We start from the raw sequence: 14,994 nt of genomic DNA on the forward strand, positions 1-14,994 counted from the left end.
ATAGTATTTTGGAATACTGCAAGTCTAGTGTTCCACTCCCTGTTTTGTGACTACCACACTTGCTAAATGCTATCATGCTTGTTTAAAACAAAGGTCTCTAACAAGGATGTTTTTTTTTCATTTCTTTAGGAAACCGGTGCTGATGCTGATACCTGTGCTGTGTGCATTGAAGTGTACAAGCCAAATGATGTTGTGCGAATTTTAACGTGCAAGTAGGTTAATTCCCCACACCCCAGTTACGTTCTCAAGCTAAAACATTCTGACCATTTTGTCATGTCTGTCTTCATCCCTCTTTATATACACTGAAGTTGTAAAGGCTTTTATTTATTTTATTCCACTCTTCAGATGAGCAGGGTTAGTGTTAACTTTCCAAAGCTGTAGATCAGTGGGTGCTGCCAACATGTTGTTCTCTAGATGTTGTGGACTACAACTCTTACTCTTCAGTGAACATAGTTAGAACCCACAACATCTGGAAAGCATCGCATGGGCCTCCCCTGCTCTCAATCATGTTCTTCTGCCAGGAGAGCCAGGAAGTAAATGCAAAAGGGTAGGATTGTGAGGGCTTTTTATTTCATATTTCTACAGCTCTCAAGTTGGGTTTGCACAGGCGTCCAGTTATTTGCTGGCATCATTGGGCGTCTTCCCAAAGGAGGATTCTTATAGGTGTGATGTTTATGGCAGTTCAGGAACTTCCTTTATTGTATCTCCTGTTGAAACCTAGCTTCTAAAACACAATGATGAAAATTTCCAGCCCAAATAATCTTTCAGGCAAGCCAGATAGATTTGCTGCCAGAGGCATTTATACTACATAGCAGCTTGTCCGTAGCTCAAGGCATACCTTCATTTTATGAGTAGCACAGGGTTGCTGACTCAGGGATGCACATTGTGGAAAAAGTAGTAAAAGTTCACCTGAACCCCTGTTAATCTTCTTTTCCCCATTTGCTGCTGGCAGTTTGTGAGTAGGGAAGGAAAACCATGATGGTGGTGGTGATGACTTCATAACTTTAGACACCAGATGAAAACATTGCCCTTTACCCAGGCCTTCGGCTGTTAAACAATCTATGGTCTTTTAAAAAGGACTGCTAAATTTTTTTCTATGATTTTTAAAAATTATTATTATGCTATGTAAATTATTACCTGGGATCTTCAGATAAAGGGTGGTATATAAACTGAATAAACAACAAACACAACAACTTTTACTGCACTTTACAGATGAAACCTGATTTAGCGAACTTGACAATTTACCTGCTAGCTTTGCTCTAGCTACTTTCTGACTTGGTTTACAGCTGCCTGATTTACTATCATGCTTTAATTCCAAGACCTTGAATGTTTTCAAAGGATTAAGGCTTTAAGCTTTTAAAAGCAGTTGGCTTTGAGCAATGATGTTGCATCTCTGGTGTATCGCAGCAACAATTTGATGCAGCGATAGGGCACAAGGCCTTGGTTGAGTATGTTTAAAAGAACTGGCAGATGTGACATTGATGGGGGTGAGAATTAAGGCAGCAGATTGATGGTTATACCAAAACAAGAATCAAAAAACCTTGCGCGCACTCAAGAATGGTAAATATTTTAGCTGCAAATTCATAAAAGAAAACTTGCTTCAATTGTTTGGTAATTTTTAATTAAGTAAAATTTTCACTAACAAAATTACCATATGTAGAAAAGAGAGCTTTTAAATAGTGACAGATATTATTTGTTTCCTAGAATTTGTAAACCTGCCCCTGTAGCTACTGGCCAACTCAGTAACTTCCACACTCTGTTGAGCACACTACCTGCCACAAGAGTGTTGTAGCATTCTCTTCCTTCCAGTCAGCTAAGGTAATTCTACTGTGTGTCTGCATTGGATGCCACTCAATCATTCTGTCACTCCCTGTGCAGTGATGTGGCAGTATTGCCCACCATGAGAAGGAGGCATGCCTAGAAAATGAGTAATGCAGACACAGAAGGACTGAACTTGTTCTTTCTCTTGCACATTCCACAAGTAAAAGTTTTTGGGTGTTAGTGTGCCTCTGCTATCAAAAGTTCAGGAGTACCATGTTACTCACTGAGACGAACCATGTCAGCAAAACCATACCCTGTGGCAATGTGTATGACTTGTTGCACATGTCTTGAATGACTTCTGCACTCCCCTTAATCAGGTGCATGCACATAAACAAAATCTGAAAGAGACAATGTTTTTAACAGATTAGCAGTTCATGCGTAGTATTTGTAAAAAAAGTAGCTATACATTAAGGCTGCATTACACTTTTTCAGTGCTTAGAAAATGACCATGGCTTCACATCTTAACAGCATGTGGATAGCTCGGTGGAAGCCTCTGACGGGTGGAGAAATTGTTCAGATGCTCTGATGCAAGTCAGCCCGTTTGCATATTACTGAAGTCCATTTTCTCCTAGCATTCTGCATGTGCTATTTTAGTCCTGCTCCGAAAGTGGGGACTAAAGACAGATTAACCACCTTAAATGGCAGACAGATTAATATCAAAACTGAAATGGAAACCTGCAAACTCATGAACACTCCCGCGTGCGCACACAGGGCTAATTTTCAAAAGCAAAACCATTTTCTTCAGGCGCATGGAATGCCATAAAGAGGAACCAGAGAAGAGGAGCCTGCAGTTGTATTCTGTAGCTCTGTGGTATCAGCTGAGAGTCTACAAGGGTGGGAAGCTGAATAGGGAAGCAGAATGTAGAAGTAGTCCTCTGTAGTTCCCTAGTGGTGGGCTGCCCTACATCTTTGTCTCTGCTGTCTCTGGGTGAGGAGTGGCTCTCCCAAGTGCTGCTGAACTACAGCTCCCATCAGCCGTAGCAAGCATGGTGCGTGGCCAGGGAGAATGGGAGTTGAAGTTCAGCATCATTTGGAGGGTCAGAGGTCCCTTATACTTGTTCTAGGTCTTGTCATACAGACATGCAGACACTCAAAACACCCTCCATGTGAGCACACAGAGCCCTTTCCCTACTCGGAGCCAAAGTTTCCCATCAAGGTTCTGTATCAACAAGTTTGCATCCTAGCTACGCGTGTTTCCCCACTTCCCCAAAATTCCACAAAGCTTGTGCAGTTTCTTTTCTCCCAATAAGATGCTGCTGTATCACTAAAAGGCAAACACTTCATGGTTTAGTGTTTGTGTGGCTTAGGGTATTTACCTGAGGTTCTGGGCCACTCCTGAACAATGTCATTCGCTTCAAACTTCTTCTTTTTCAGCAAGCACTGTTTTACTGTAACCTGCTGAGTCACATTACAAATATTTGTTTTCCTTTCCAGTCATCTCTTCCACAAGATCTGCATTGATCCTTGGCTGCTGGAGCACAGGACATGCCCCATGTGTAAATGTGACATACTCAAGGCACTGGGAATTGAGGTACCTCTGCAGTTCCTGCTTAAGAATCATGTGGTTTGCTGCTGCTTCTAGACAGGAGGCGGCAGCTTAACTGAACATTTGGCTGCTGTAGTAAGTTTGTGAAGGCATTTGGGCCCAATGAAAGGTGCAGTGAGACAAATTCCTCCACCACCAATTTACTAAACAAAATATGCATATTTCATATGCATCTCCTCATTGTGTTCCAGGCTGGCTTGTCAGCGCTGAGCAACTTTGTGTTATTTCTTTATATACTGCCCAAAATAGTTTCTAAGTCATTTACAGCCATAAAATCTATATATAATTAATACATTTGCAGCTACATTGTGGGGCATTAAAACATCCCAACTTTTGCAAAGCGCTTAACAGCAGCGATACATGAAAAGGGTGGGAGGATAGCTGGCAGTTAGAAATAGTGGCATCTTTACAGTAGAGGCTCCCTGACATTAAGTCTGTGTGATGCAGGTGGATGAAGAGGAGAGAGTGGAGTCTCTCCCAGCCACTGTCTCCAACGAACCCTCTAACATGCCTTCGCACACCGATGAGGAGAATCCTAGTGAGACAGGATCATCTGGATATGCTTCTGTCCAGGGGAATGACGAGCCGGTTCAAGAGGAAGTGGCCTCTTCAGAAAGTAAGTATTTTAATGGCTGTGCAGTAGCACTTCTGAGTCTTATGTTTTTATGGTAACATTAAACAACAGTACAAAGTACAATGCAATGCAGAGCGATTGTGCACTTCATATCACTAGTAATTGCATACTTCACTGTTCCAATCATAAAGGACATGATTTATTTATTTATTTTTAAATTATCTGCACTGGAGTGTGAACCCTAAGCTTTTGCAGGCATGCGTTAAAAATGATGAAGAAATACTAGTGTTTGCTGCCACCTTCTGGAGGTTCACATCCAGTAAACTCCAGTGTATTCTCTTCAGTCCTCCCAACATGAGCCTTGGAGCTCTTCCCTTTTTTAGCAGATTGTGCCCACTTAAAATACTTCATTGCTGACAAAAATACTGCATTAAGGTGGCAGGGTTACAGCTAATGGTGGTACTACTCAAAAAGTTGCCTGGTTATATATGCATCTGGGAAAATGATTAAATACTGATTCTACATCGCAAGTACAGTGGTACCTCTAATTACGAACTTAATTCGTTCCGGAGGTCCGTTCTTAACCTGAAACCGTTCTTAACCTGAGGTACCATTTTAGCTAATGGGGCCTCCCACTGCCACCGCACCACCAGCGCATGATTTCTGTTCTCATCCTGAAGCAAAGTTCTTAACCTGAGGTACTACTTCTGGGTTAGCGGAGTCTGTAACTCGAAGTGTTTGTAACACGAGGTACCACTGTACATAAAAACAGTCAGGTGTCAAGTTTCTTCTATTGTTAGTTAACTTTGTCATACTCATGGACTCAATGGACACAGATGCTACATGTGAAATATCTCATAGGGTTTCCAAGCTGGTGCCAAGCGTATTGCTCTGCTTTCCTTTGGACCACACCAGCGAGGCCAAGACAGGGGTATTGTTGGCTGGGCAGCCCAGGACCTCCAGACATACTGCCCAGACTTGCACCCCGGAGAGATCACTTTGGTGCTGCAGTTTGACTTCACCCCCAGGGGCACATTCCATTGTCTCTAGAGGCAACAATTCTAATATTGGCTTCAATTTAGTTTTTGTATTGCTTTAAAGCTTCACATAGCTAAGTATTCTTTTTTAAAAAAAACAAAAACTTGTACTCGATACAGTGGTACCTCAGGTTAAGTACTTAATTTTTTCCGGAGGTCCGTTCTTAACCTGAAACTGTTCTTAACCTGAAGCACCACTTTAGCTAATGGGGCCTCCTGCTGCCGCTGCGCCGCCAGAACACGATTTCTGTTCTCATCCTGAAGCAAAGTTCTTAACCTGAAGCACTATTTCTGGGTTAGCAGAGTCTGTAACCTGAAGCATATATAACCCAAGGTACCACTGTATATCCGTTGTTAATTGGCTTGCCTCAGGCCCCTCTGGTGAAATTTCAATAGTGCTTGCTGCTCCTTCTCTGTGACACTTGTGCTCTACTAGCGGGCTTGTAACTTGTGGGGTGGAAAAGTGACATGTTGCCAAAACAGAGCCCAAATTGAAAGCTTCAGAAAAGAGCCAATTTAGCATAACTTCTTGGAACCGACTTTCCAAAGGCATAGAAATGTCACAAAAATATAAACTTGATAAGTTGTGATTGGGTGGGATTTTTTCCCCTAAACTTATTTCCCCCTCCCTTTCTTTGTAAAAGGTGATAATCTGCAACTTGTGAACAACGCAACTGCACCTCCACCTGTAGATGTCCTTCCACACTTGGACAATCCAGCTTTTGAGGCTGACGAAGGAGAAGTACGTGAAGAGAAAGCCTAAGCAGCTCTTGCACCACCTGCTATCTACTTGACATAACCAGCATCAAACAATGACAGAACCGATAAGACTGTTGTAGCAGCAATTTTGCTTTGATATTGAGATAAATTTTAAGGTTGCAATTAAATTGAGTGACCTGACCATTTCCTTATTTTCTTGTGGGATTAGTTTTAGTACTCTCGAGTACAGATTTGTGAGGAGTTTTTTTTTTAGTGCAAACAAGGAAGACAGAATCTTAACACAAAGCCATTTGAGCTCAGCTACTTTTGATACAGTAGAATTTCATTTGTTTCATTTTGGTTTTGAATTAGCTTGTTTTAAGTCTCATAGTTAGCTTTCTTATGAACGTATGTTTTTAGTTAACTAGTAGGGCGTGTTCTTTTCATTTTAATGAGCCTAGGTTAAGTATTTTTTATATATAAAACCACAAGAGTGGCCTTATAGTCAGTGCAGCATCTCCCCTACTGGGACCAGTCAGATGTACCTATAAAATATATCAGGAATTTTCTGCACCTACTCTATGGGATTTGAGGGTTAAAATTTGCAAAAATGCTTGAGCTGTCCTTGACTAAAAAGTTAAGATGCCTTTAATCTGCAAGTTATACAGAAAAAAAATAGCTACATACAGTCGTACACTTCACCAAAGGTTACTGTGGACTACAATTAACTGGTGCAAACACACGGGCGTAGCCCAGAAATCTGTCCACTTTGGATATTGCTGCTTTTAGCCTTTATGAAGGCTGAAGATTTCTAACTCAGAGGGAATTTTTGTTGCCATTGTTCTGCAGGAACAGTTAAATGAATGTTCCCAAATGGTGTTGGTCGGGTGAGAACATGGCTAAGATGGCAATTACTGAATGGGTGAACTTTTTGTTATTATTTTTTTCTGATTTGTGAGACAGCAATTTGGATATGAAGCTAAGTGGGGGGGGGTACTCAGGGTGCCTTAGGATGGAGCGTGGAACTTCATCCACTCATCCGCTAAAGTGAATAATGCACTTTATTGTTTATTTTGCATCTCCTGTGGTTCTGTTTCTAATGCCTAGCACTAGCAGAAGTGGCCTTTTTTGTGTTTTTTTTCTCGTTTGTGTTTTTTTAATGTTTTGATTTTTAACAGGAGAAAACAGTACATTTCCCCTGCTCATTTTTGCATCATGTTGAATAAAGCTGTAAATATTTGATTTCTATTAAAAACAAGAACACCGCGTTGGATACAAAATGTAAATGACGCTGTTCTAATGCCCATTTAGGATGTTCCCTTATTTTTGATAAATAAAAGCAGTTGTGTTATAAGCAGGTTTGTCTCAGAGTCTAACTCTCTTTGAATGACATCAGCATCACCACCACCATCATCATCATGGGGAACCTCAGACGGTTAAGAGTGTTAAATAACCTCCATCTTGTTAACTTAATGTGTAATAATCTCAAGTATATAAGACTTGTGTGCCTTCAGCAATGGAGAGAGACTAACTGGCACAGCTGCAACAGGGAGATAACAGATAGCAAGATGCTACTGTTATGAGGACTATATTAAGGGTGAATATATATATTTTAATGATATTGGATGGGAGAAGGCTCAGTTGCCTAACCACTTCTACTTGATCCTGAAGGGACAGCTGTTATGGACCTGAGTTGTTGCATCCAGGAGATAGCCTCGTTTGGACAGGGTTGCGTTCCCTTGGAAGGAGCAACTTGGCAGCTTGAGATACTCCTAGATTCAACACCCACTGCTGGCCTGGGTAGGCTTTGTGGCCAGCAGTGCCTTTTTCCAGTTCTGGTCCACCACCTCTGGCCCCTTTGGGACAGAAATGTCTGTACCCCATGCTAACATGCGAGAGTTATTAGGGAAATTCCACCTGGGAGATGCAGCCCCTTATGTAGTAGCCCCTGAAAATCAGTCCAAAGACAGATGTAAAGAGATTACTTCATATGATGGACATTAACTTGGTTTGCCGGAGATTATATCCCTGTGTTATGCATCTTTAGGATGGTGTAGGCTGTAAATCTAACAAATTACTAATTTTGGTGCTTGAATTGGAATTGCTCTTTTTGTAAATCATGTTGCTGCAAACTGATTAACTTTCTCTGTAATTACTGGGCCTTGAAACACTATATAGTGTCAAGGACAAAGTTTAGCTAACATAACGGTTCACGTGGGAAAATCCACAGCAACATCCAGGCCTAATGGTCCATTAGTTTAAAAGGTTGGAGAAATCTAACTCTGCTAGTAAAGAGAGTTGCTAAATGGTTGCTTTGGGGGGGGGGGGAGATGCAGCTTGTTGCAAAATTGCTAGCTTCACTTGCAAAAGGAGGGCATGTCTGACTTGCTGTTGCCATAAGATCACTGATACTGCTTTCGCTTTAAAAAAAAACCAACCACGGGGCTCCTCTTATTGCACTTAGGATGCCACAAGCATGGATGAAAGAGGAAGTAGCTGGTATGTTTCAAAAGAAGGATTAGTGAAATGGGACTTCCCAGTAGATTGTGAAAGCAGGTATTAAATTACCTTCCAAATAAACCATGCCAAGGTTTAGAGACCTGCTCAGCAGCACCTTGATGCAAAAACTTGTTTTGAGGCATTGGTGTTGGTGGTTTCTTGCTTTGGTGGGTGTGGTGGTGCTGTTTTAATGGTCAGATATATCCCAGGACATTTACCTTGCATGTTAAGTTTTCACTGTTCTTATTTTAAAAGACTCTTCCTTTGGGGTGTGAGGGGAGGAAAATGTATGTTGTTCTTAGTTGCCTAGGTAAGCTGTTCTACCTTCCAGTGTTTCTGCCAGTGACCCTAAAAGTATTTAGACAACTCACAAGCTCTTAGGTTTCATTTTTTTAAAGTACAGAATTTTGCACTGCGTCAATATTTAATATGATTAAGTGTGTACAGTGGTACCTCGGTTCTCAATCCGTTCTGGAAGGCAGTTCAATTTCCGAAACGTTTGACAACCGAGGCGCAAAGGGCTGGCTGCAAGTTCAGTTGGAAAAACTCAAAAACACTCAACAGAAGCCGTTCGACTTCCGAGGCGTGTTCAAAAACGGAAGCAATTCTAGGTTTTCGGTGTTCGAAAACTGAAACGTTCGGCTTCCAAGACACTCAAAAACCGAGGTACCATTATATATGTCAGCATATATATTGTGCAGGTTTCAATTCTACCTGTATCTAGGTTCTGGCTTTTCTGCATTAGTTCTCCCTTACAACTATGGACAATTAGCTATTCTACAAAACCTCTCCCTTTAGCCTTGCAGGAACACTCAGCTGCTTTTCTAATATCCTTCTTCCATTAGGCTTGGGATAAAGTGGAATAAACCCTGTCCTAGAAAGATTTCCTCTGAGGTGGGTTAAGTTGAGAGAGAGCGGCATGGCCAAGGCCTGATGCTAAACCCCACTGTGCCTTTGGGTGGTTGAACAAGGTTTTGAACTCCTCTGTCCACACTTTCCCAATGTGCTATGGCCTTTTCTTCCCCCAAAGGAAATAAGGTGCCCAAGTTGTTTTCTGGCAGGATGCCTCTGCTTTAAAATAACTAAGCAAGAAGCTTCAGGACACAAGGGAGGCCTTCGCACGCACACAAAGGCTCTGGAATTTGTTGCCACCCATGGCTGTTGCCTCCTTAGATGGTGTTTAAAAGGGATTATTTACTTACTAATACATTTGTGTCCCACTTTTACGACAAGGAGTTGTACATGGTTGTCTCCACCCTCATCTAGGTAGGTTAAGCTGTGGAACAGCGACTGGCCCCAACATCATGCAGTGAGCATTTTGTCCGAGTCAGGACTTGAACTCTGGTCTCCTAGGCCTAATCCAGAGTTCTAGCCTAGGGGTGGGGGAACATCACATCTGGGAGCCAAATATGGCAATATACTGGGGTAGGAGAGCTGGAAAGAACAATTCACACCTGGCAACCAATGTGCCCTTTTGGTTTCAGATAGTGCATGGGTAGAGGGGTCTAAAAAGCTGAGACACACATTTTCACTGCCCTCTAGCGGCTATGGTGGCTCATTTACCAGAAATGGTGTACAGTGGTACCTCTGGTTACGTACTTAATTCATTCCAAAGGTCAGTTCTTAACCTGAAACTGTTCTTAACCTGAAGCACCACTTTAGCTAATGGGGCCTCCCGCTGCTGCTGCACCGCCGGAGCACAATTTCTGTTCTCATCCTGAAGCAAAGTTCTTAACCTGAGGTACTATTTCTGGGTTAGCGGAGTCTGTAACCTGAAGCGTATGTAACCTGAAGCATATGTAACCTGAGGTACCACTGTATTTAGCGTGTATACTTGATTCTGACCAAACTAAACCCCCCCCCATGTATATTTTGCTCTAGGAGGCTTAGTTTGGTCAGAATTGAGTATATACTTCCAGAATTAACACTAAATACATTAATTCTGGTAAATGAGCCACCATAGCCACTAGAGGGCCTTGAAAATTTGTGTCCTGGGCTTTTTAGACTCTGCTTACCCACGTACTATCTGAAACCAAACGGGGTACATTGGTTGCCAGAAGTGAAATATATTGATTTGTTGGGTCTCTGGACCGTAATAAAGATTGATTGATTGATTGATTGAAATATATTGGCATTATTTTCAGCTCTCCTGCCCCACTAATATGGGCCTCTCTGGCCCTTGAGACTCTCCCCAGGATGCAACCTTCAGTGGGCATGCTCCATGCTCGCAAGTGCTGTGGCTAAACCTGGTGGCTTGCATGCCTGCATGGGTCTCTGGCTGGAGGGTAGTCTAAATGCAGGTATCTTCAACCTTCTCAGACCCAGTACAGTGGTACCTCGGGTTAAGAATTCGTTCTGGAGGTCCGTTCTTAACCTGAAACTGTTCTTAACCTGAAGCACCACTTTAGCTAATGGAGCCTCCTGCCACCACGCCGCCGGAGCACGATTTCTGTTCTCATCCTGAAGCAAAGTTCTTAACCCAAGGTACTATTTCTGGCTTAGCGGAGACTAACCTGAAGCGTCTGTAACCTGAGGTACCACTGTACCCACTTTTAAATATGCACTTGGGAACCCATTTGTTGATATTTTACTGTATATTGAATGGCAATCTGGAATACTGAATAGCAGATCCAGAATCACCAGTTATAAGACCAATGGGCAGAGGTTGCATTTGCTGGCACCGCCCATAATTGCTGTGTCGCCCCCTCAGAAGATTATCCGTGAGAAAATATGGCCCTTCAATGAAATATCATGGAGGACAGCCACAAGCAGGGAAAGCACTGTTTGGGGGGGGTGCTAAATGAGGTGGGCCTTTGCTCTTAAGTCAACAGGGTTATTATCACTGGCAGCAGACATCCTTCAATGGTGTGGGTTGGACTAGATTCCTTATGACTAGAATGTGTGGCCTACCTTACATGCTGTTGTGAGCATAGGAGCCAACTCCTAGGGGCCAAGGGGTCTTCAGCTGCCCCCCCAAAAGTTGATGGGCATTGCCATTCAAATTGTGTGCATGCACTGCACTGCGTCATGCACCCCTGGTTGGGAGGGACAAAATGGGGAGGGGGGGAATATGTCACCTTGAGCTCCTTGGAGTAAAGGTGGGATATAAAGGCAATAATAATAATAAAGATATAAAAGTGTGGGCTAATTTTTAATACAGTCATACCTTGGGATGAATACGCTTCAGCTTAAATATTTTTGGGTTGCACTCCGCGGCGACCCGGAAGTAATGGAGCACATTACTTCTGGGTTTCTCCGCTCGCACATATGCAGATGCTCAAAATGATGTCACGCGCATGCACGGAAGTGGCAAAACGCAACCCACGCACGCATAGTCGCGCCTTACGTTCGCTTCAGGATGCGAATGGGGCTCCGAAATGGATCCCGTTCGCATCCAGAGGTACCACTGTATAATTATTGGATTTTTGCAAGTGAACAATACCACATTTTCCATCTTACAAGTAATAACAAAAAAGAGAACAAGACAGGTGGCCATCCAACCTCTGCTTACAAACCTCCAAGGAAGGAGAGCTCACCGCCTGTCATGGGAGTCTGTTCCACTGCGGAACAGCTCTTACTGTCAGAAAGTTATTCCTATTCGTCGGAATCTCCTTTCTTGCAGCCTGAAGCCATTGGTTCGAGTCCTACCCTCCAGAAGAGGAGAAAACAAGCATGCTCCCTCCTGCATGTGACAGCCCTTAAGATATTTCAAGGTGGCTGTCATTATCTCCTCTCAAGTCTCCTCTTATCCAGGCTAAACACACCCAGCTCCTTCAACCATTCCTCATCAGGCTTGGTATCCACACCCTTGACCATCTTGGGCGCCCTCCTCTGCACACGATCCAGCCCTGCCAATGTCGTGGGACGTGCATGGCGGGGGGCAAACTTAACCACCTCAACGGAGTTGTCCAACACTCCCCGGAGGGCTTCAGCCAAGAAACAAACCGCAGAAGTCGGACACTTTTTGAAAACAAACAGAAGCCGCAGGGAGGGAGCTGGGGTGCGGTGGCGGGGGGAACCTTCCCTCCCCAACTCTCCAGCTGTCAAGGCAAAGGCGGCCAGCCCCTTAGAGGAGAGGCAGCAGCCCGGGGGGGGGGGGAAGCTGCCTGCGCAAGGCTTGCCGGGGCTTGTAGTGCGCCACGGAGGCGCACGGCGTGGAGAGGAGCAGCCTTTGGAACTACAGTCCCCAGCGGGCAGCTCGCGCGCGCCTGCCCGCCCCCTCCCTCTGCCTCTCCCGGGGAGCCTCTGGCCGGCTGTCTGCGTACGTGGGAGCCCGGGAGGAGCAGCGCGCAGCGCGGGAGGCGGGCATGGAAGGCTGAGCGGAGCTGCCTCTGCAAGCAGCAATAATGTGGCTGACTCCCGAGGAGGTGCTGCTAAAGAACGCGCTGAAGCTGTGGGTCTTGGAGCGCTCCAACCGGTACTTCGTCCTGCAGAGGAGGAGAGGCTGTGGGGAGGAAGGCGGAGGAGGGCTCACCGGTAAGGCAGCGGCTCCCTCCCTCTCCCTCTTTTCCGCCCCTCCCGGTTAGATTCCTCCCTTGCATTCTCACAACAACCCTGCGAGGGAGCCCGGGCTAGACTGAGAGTTATTGCTTTGCGCCTGCAAGGGCAAGCTGGAATTTCAACTTGGGTCTTCTCCCTCCCTTTCCCTTTCCCCCTCCCCACGCGCGCTGTGTCATCACAACAGCCCTGAGAGGTAGGTTAGGCTGAGAGCTAAGGCCACACACCAGGTTGAACTCTAGGGTGAGATCCTGGTATGGGTCTTTCCCTCCACACCTGATTTGATTCCAACAAGCACCTTGGCGAGGCAGGTAGATTAATGCTGAAAGATACTTGGACATGCAGGGGGGATTCGAACCCGTGCCCCCCTTCTTGGCCCTGAGGTGCCCTAGTCCGCTTCACTGCACCAGTTGTTTTTGCACCCTGGCTGTGGTGGGGTTCTGAGTGCAGGTGAGGTGGTCAGCTGTCCAGAAAGGCAAAAACAGTCCCACCTATGGGACCAGTCTAGGGCATATGCGGGGTGGGGGTGGGGGGGTTCTTTCATCTTCCAGATGTTGCTGAACTTCAACTTACACCAGCCCCAGCAAATAAGGGCAGCAGCCAGGAATGGTGGCAGCTGTAGTTCATCAACATCTGGAAGACCAAAGGTTCCCCTACACATGGCCTGCATATTGTTTCCAGCAGTAGCCAATCAGATATTTTTAGGAAAAGCCCAGAAACAGGGTTCAAAGCCATCATCTGGTAGTTGCGAGGGGTTACTGACTGCTCCTGAACGGGGAAGCTCTATGCAACTGTTGTGCCTAATGGTTTTCTATATAGTATGTCTCAAGCACTTGCTGTTCAAGAGGTATACAGTGGTACCTCAGGTTAAGTACTTAATTCATTCCGGAGGTCCGTACTTAACCTGAAGCACCACTTTAGCTAATGGGGCCTCCCGCTGCTGCCGGGCCGCTGGAGCACGATTTCTGTTCTCACCCTGAAGCAAAGTTCTTAACCTGAAGCACTATTTCTGGGTTAGCGGAGTCTGTAACCTGAAGCGTATGTAACCTGAAGCGTATGTAACCTGAGGTACCACTGTACTGCTGGCGAAGGTGGAGACCACCTCTGAATTAATCTACTTTCTTAAAAAAAAACAACGTGGGGGGGAACAGTATAATTTATTGGCTATTTGCAGTGTTTTGTGGCAGTCAGTTCCATAGGTTTTAACTAGCTTGGTGTGAAGCAGTGTTTTATTCTGCCTCTTGTCCACTCTGAGCCTGGTACCACCTTTTTGCCCTTGAAGTGAAGAGACCAGCAGATGAAGCTTTTGGACTGTGGGATAAAAGCTTGCTTACCTGCTAATGTCTGGAGAAGCAGGTGCATTTAAGAACACAGGAGGGAGCAGATTAGCAAACCTTTGCAAAAGAAAACACTTTCTAGTTCTCAGCTTGGTATGGTGTTGCTGCTGCCGTCATTTTTAACTGGCTGTGTTCTGGTGTGCTTAAAAGTTCTAGCTTGCTAAGATGACCACGGGGTGTCACCACCTTCTTAATAATAGCAATAATAATAATAATGGGCAGGCAACTGGTTTCTTGCAGAGATGTGTGAAAGGTCGCAGTGGGCAGCCGAAGTTTCCCCCATTTCTGCATCTCCGGGTCAAGAATAGATTCTGTTGCTGGCGTTTTCCATAGCATGGCAGCTCTTAAAACACCTAGGAAGCAAAGCAAACAAATGAACAAAATAAAAGAAAACCTGGTAACCCCTGATTCTAAGTGAGGACAAGGGTTCCTATGCTTTTATTCATTCATTTATTAAATATATACCCCACTCTTTCTCCCCAAGGAGCCCAGGGTGGTAAACAAACAAGCGATAAAACAGTAGAAACATCTAAAAGCCGTTCCAATACAGATGCAGTCTGGGGAGGGAACTCTGCTATTAAAAGGCTTGTTGGAAGGTCTTCAGCAGGTGCCAAAAAGACAGTGTCCGCTGAATAGTCAAGCGAAGAAAATTCATAGAATTGTTGAGTTGAAAGGGACCATAAGGGTCATCTAGTTCAGCCCCCTGCAATTCAGGAATCTTTCACCCAACATGGGGCTCGAACCCATGGCCATGAAATTAAGTCGTCTTCTCTACCGACCAAGTAGGAGCCACTACACTAAAGACCCTGCTCCTACATTTTGTGGAATGTATCCCCTGATAAGACCTGGTGTCTGCAGGAGGCCCTCATCTACAGAACATGGTGGTTGATTGAGTATATAAGGGGTGAGACAATTTTTCATAATAGCTGTGTAGAATAAATTGCTTCTCTTGGTCAGGCGAAATTCTTCTTAATTGTTGTTCGT

General features: G+C 44.6%; 2 protein-coding genes across 4 annotated transcripts in view; both read left to right on the top strand.

Annotated features, from left to right (window-relative positions):
* RNF128 (ring finger protein 128) overlaps window positions 1-6,191 on the top strand; it is a 39,500-nt gene extending 33,309 nt beyond the window's left edge. Inside the window, exons 4-7 of the mRNA XM_053374695.1 lie at window positions 130-212; window positions 3,256-3,352; window positions 3,815-3,983; window positions 5,623-6,191. Of these exons, the coding sequence (XP_053230670.1) occupies window positions 130-212; window positions 3,256-3,352; window positions 3,815-3,983; window positions 5,623-5,741 (468 nt within the window). The 3' untranslated portion in view covers window positions 5,742-6,191. The remainder of the gene's footprint in view (window positions 1-129; window positions 213-3,255; window positions 3,353-3,814; window positions 3,984-5,622) is intronic.
* A 6,193-nt stretch (window positions 6,192-12,384) lies between these two features.
* The window catches only part of TBC1D8B (TBC1 domain family member 8B), a 46,675-nt gene continuing 44,065 nt past the window's right edge, over window positions 12,385-14,994 (top strand). The window contains exon 1 of one of the 3 annotated variants that reach the window (XR_008328647.1): window positions 12,385-12,652. Coding sequence is in view for 1 of the 3 variants with exons in the window: in XM_053374690.1 (XP_053230665.1) it covers window positions 12,523-12,652 (130 nt within the window). In the remaining 2 variants the exon portion in view is untranslated. The remainder of the gene's footprint in view (window positions 12,653-14,994) is intronic. The other 2 variants (XM_053374690.1, XM_053374692.1) reach the window with 2 other exon arrangements.

The sequence above is a fragment of the Podarcis raffonei genome, chromosome Z (genome assembly GCF_027172205.1).
Source record: "Podarcis raffonei isolate rPodRaf1 chromosome Z, rPodRaf1.pri, whole genome shotgun sequence".
NCBI lineage: Eukaryota > Metazoa > Chordata > Lepidosauria > Squamata > Lacertidae > Podarcis > Podarcis raffonei.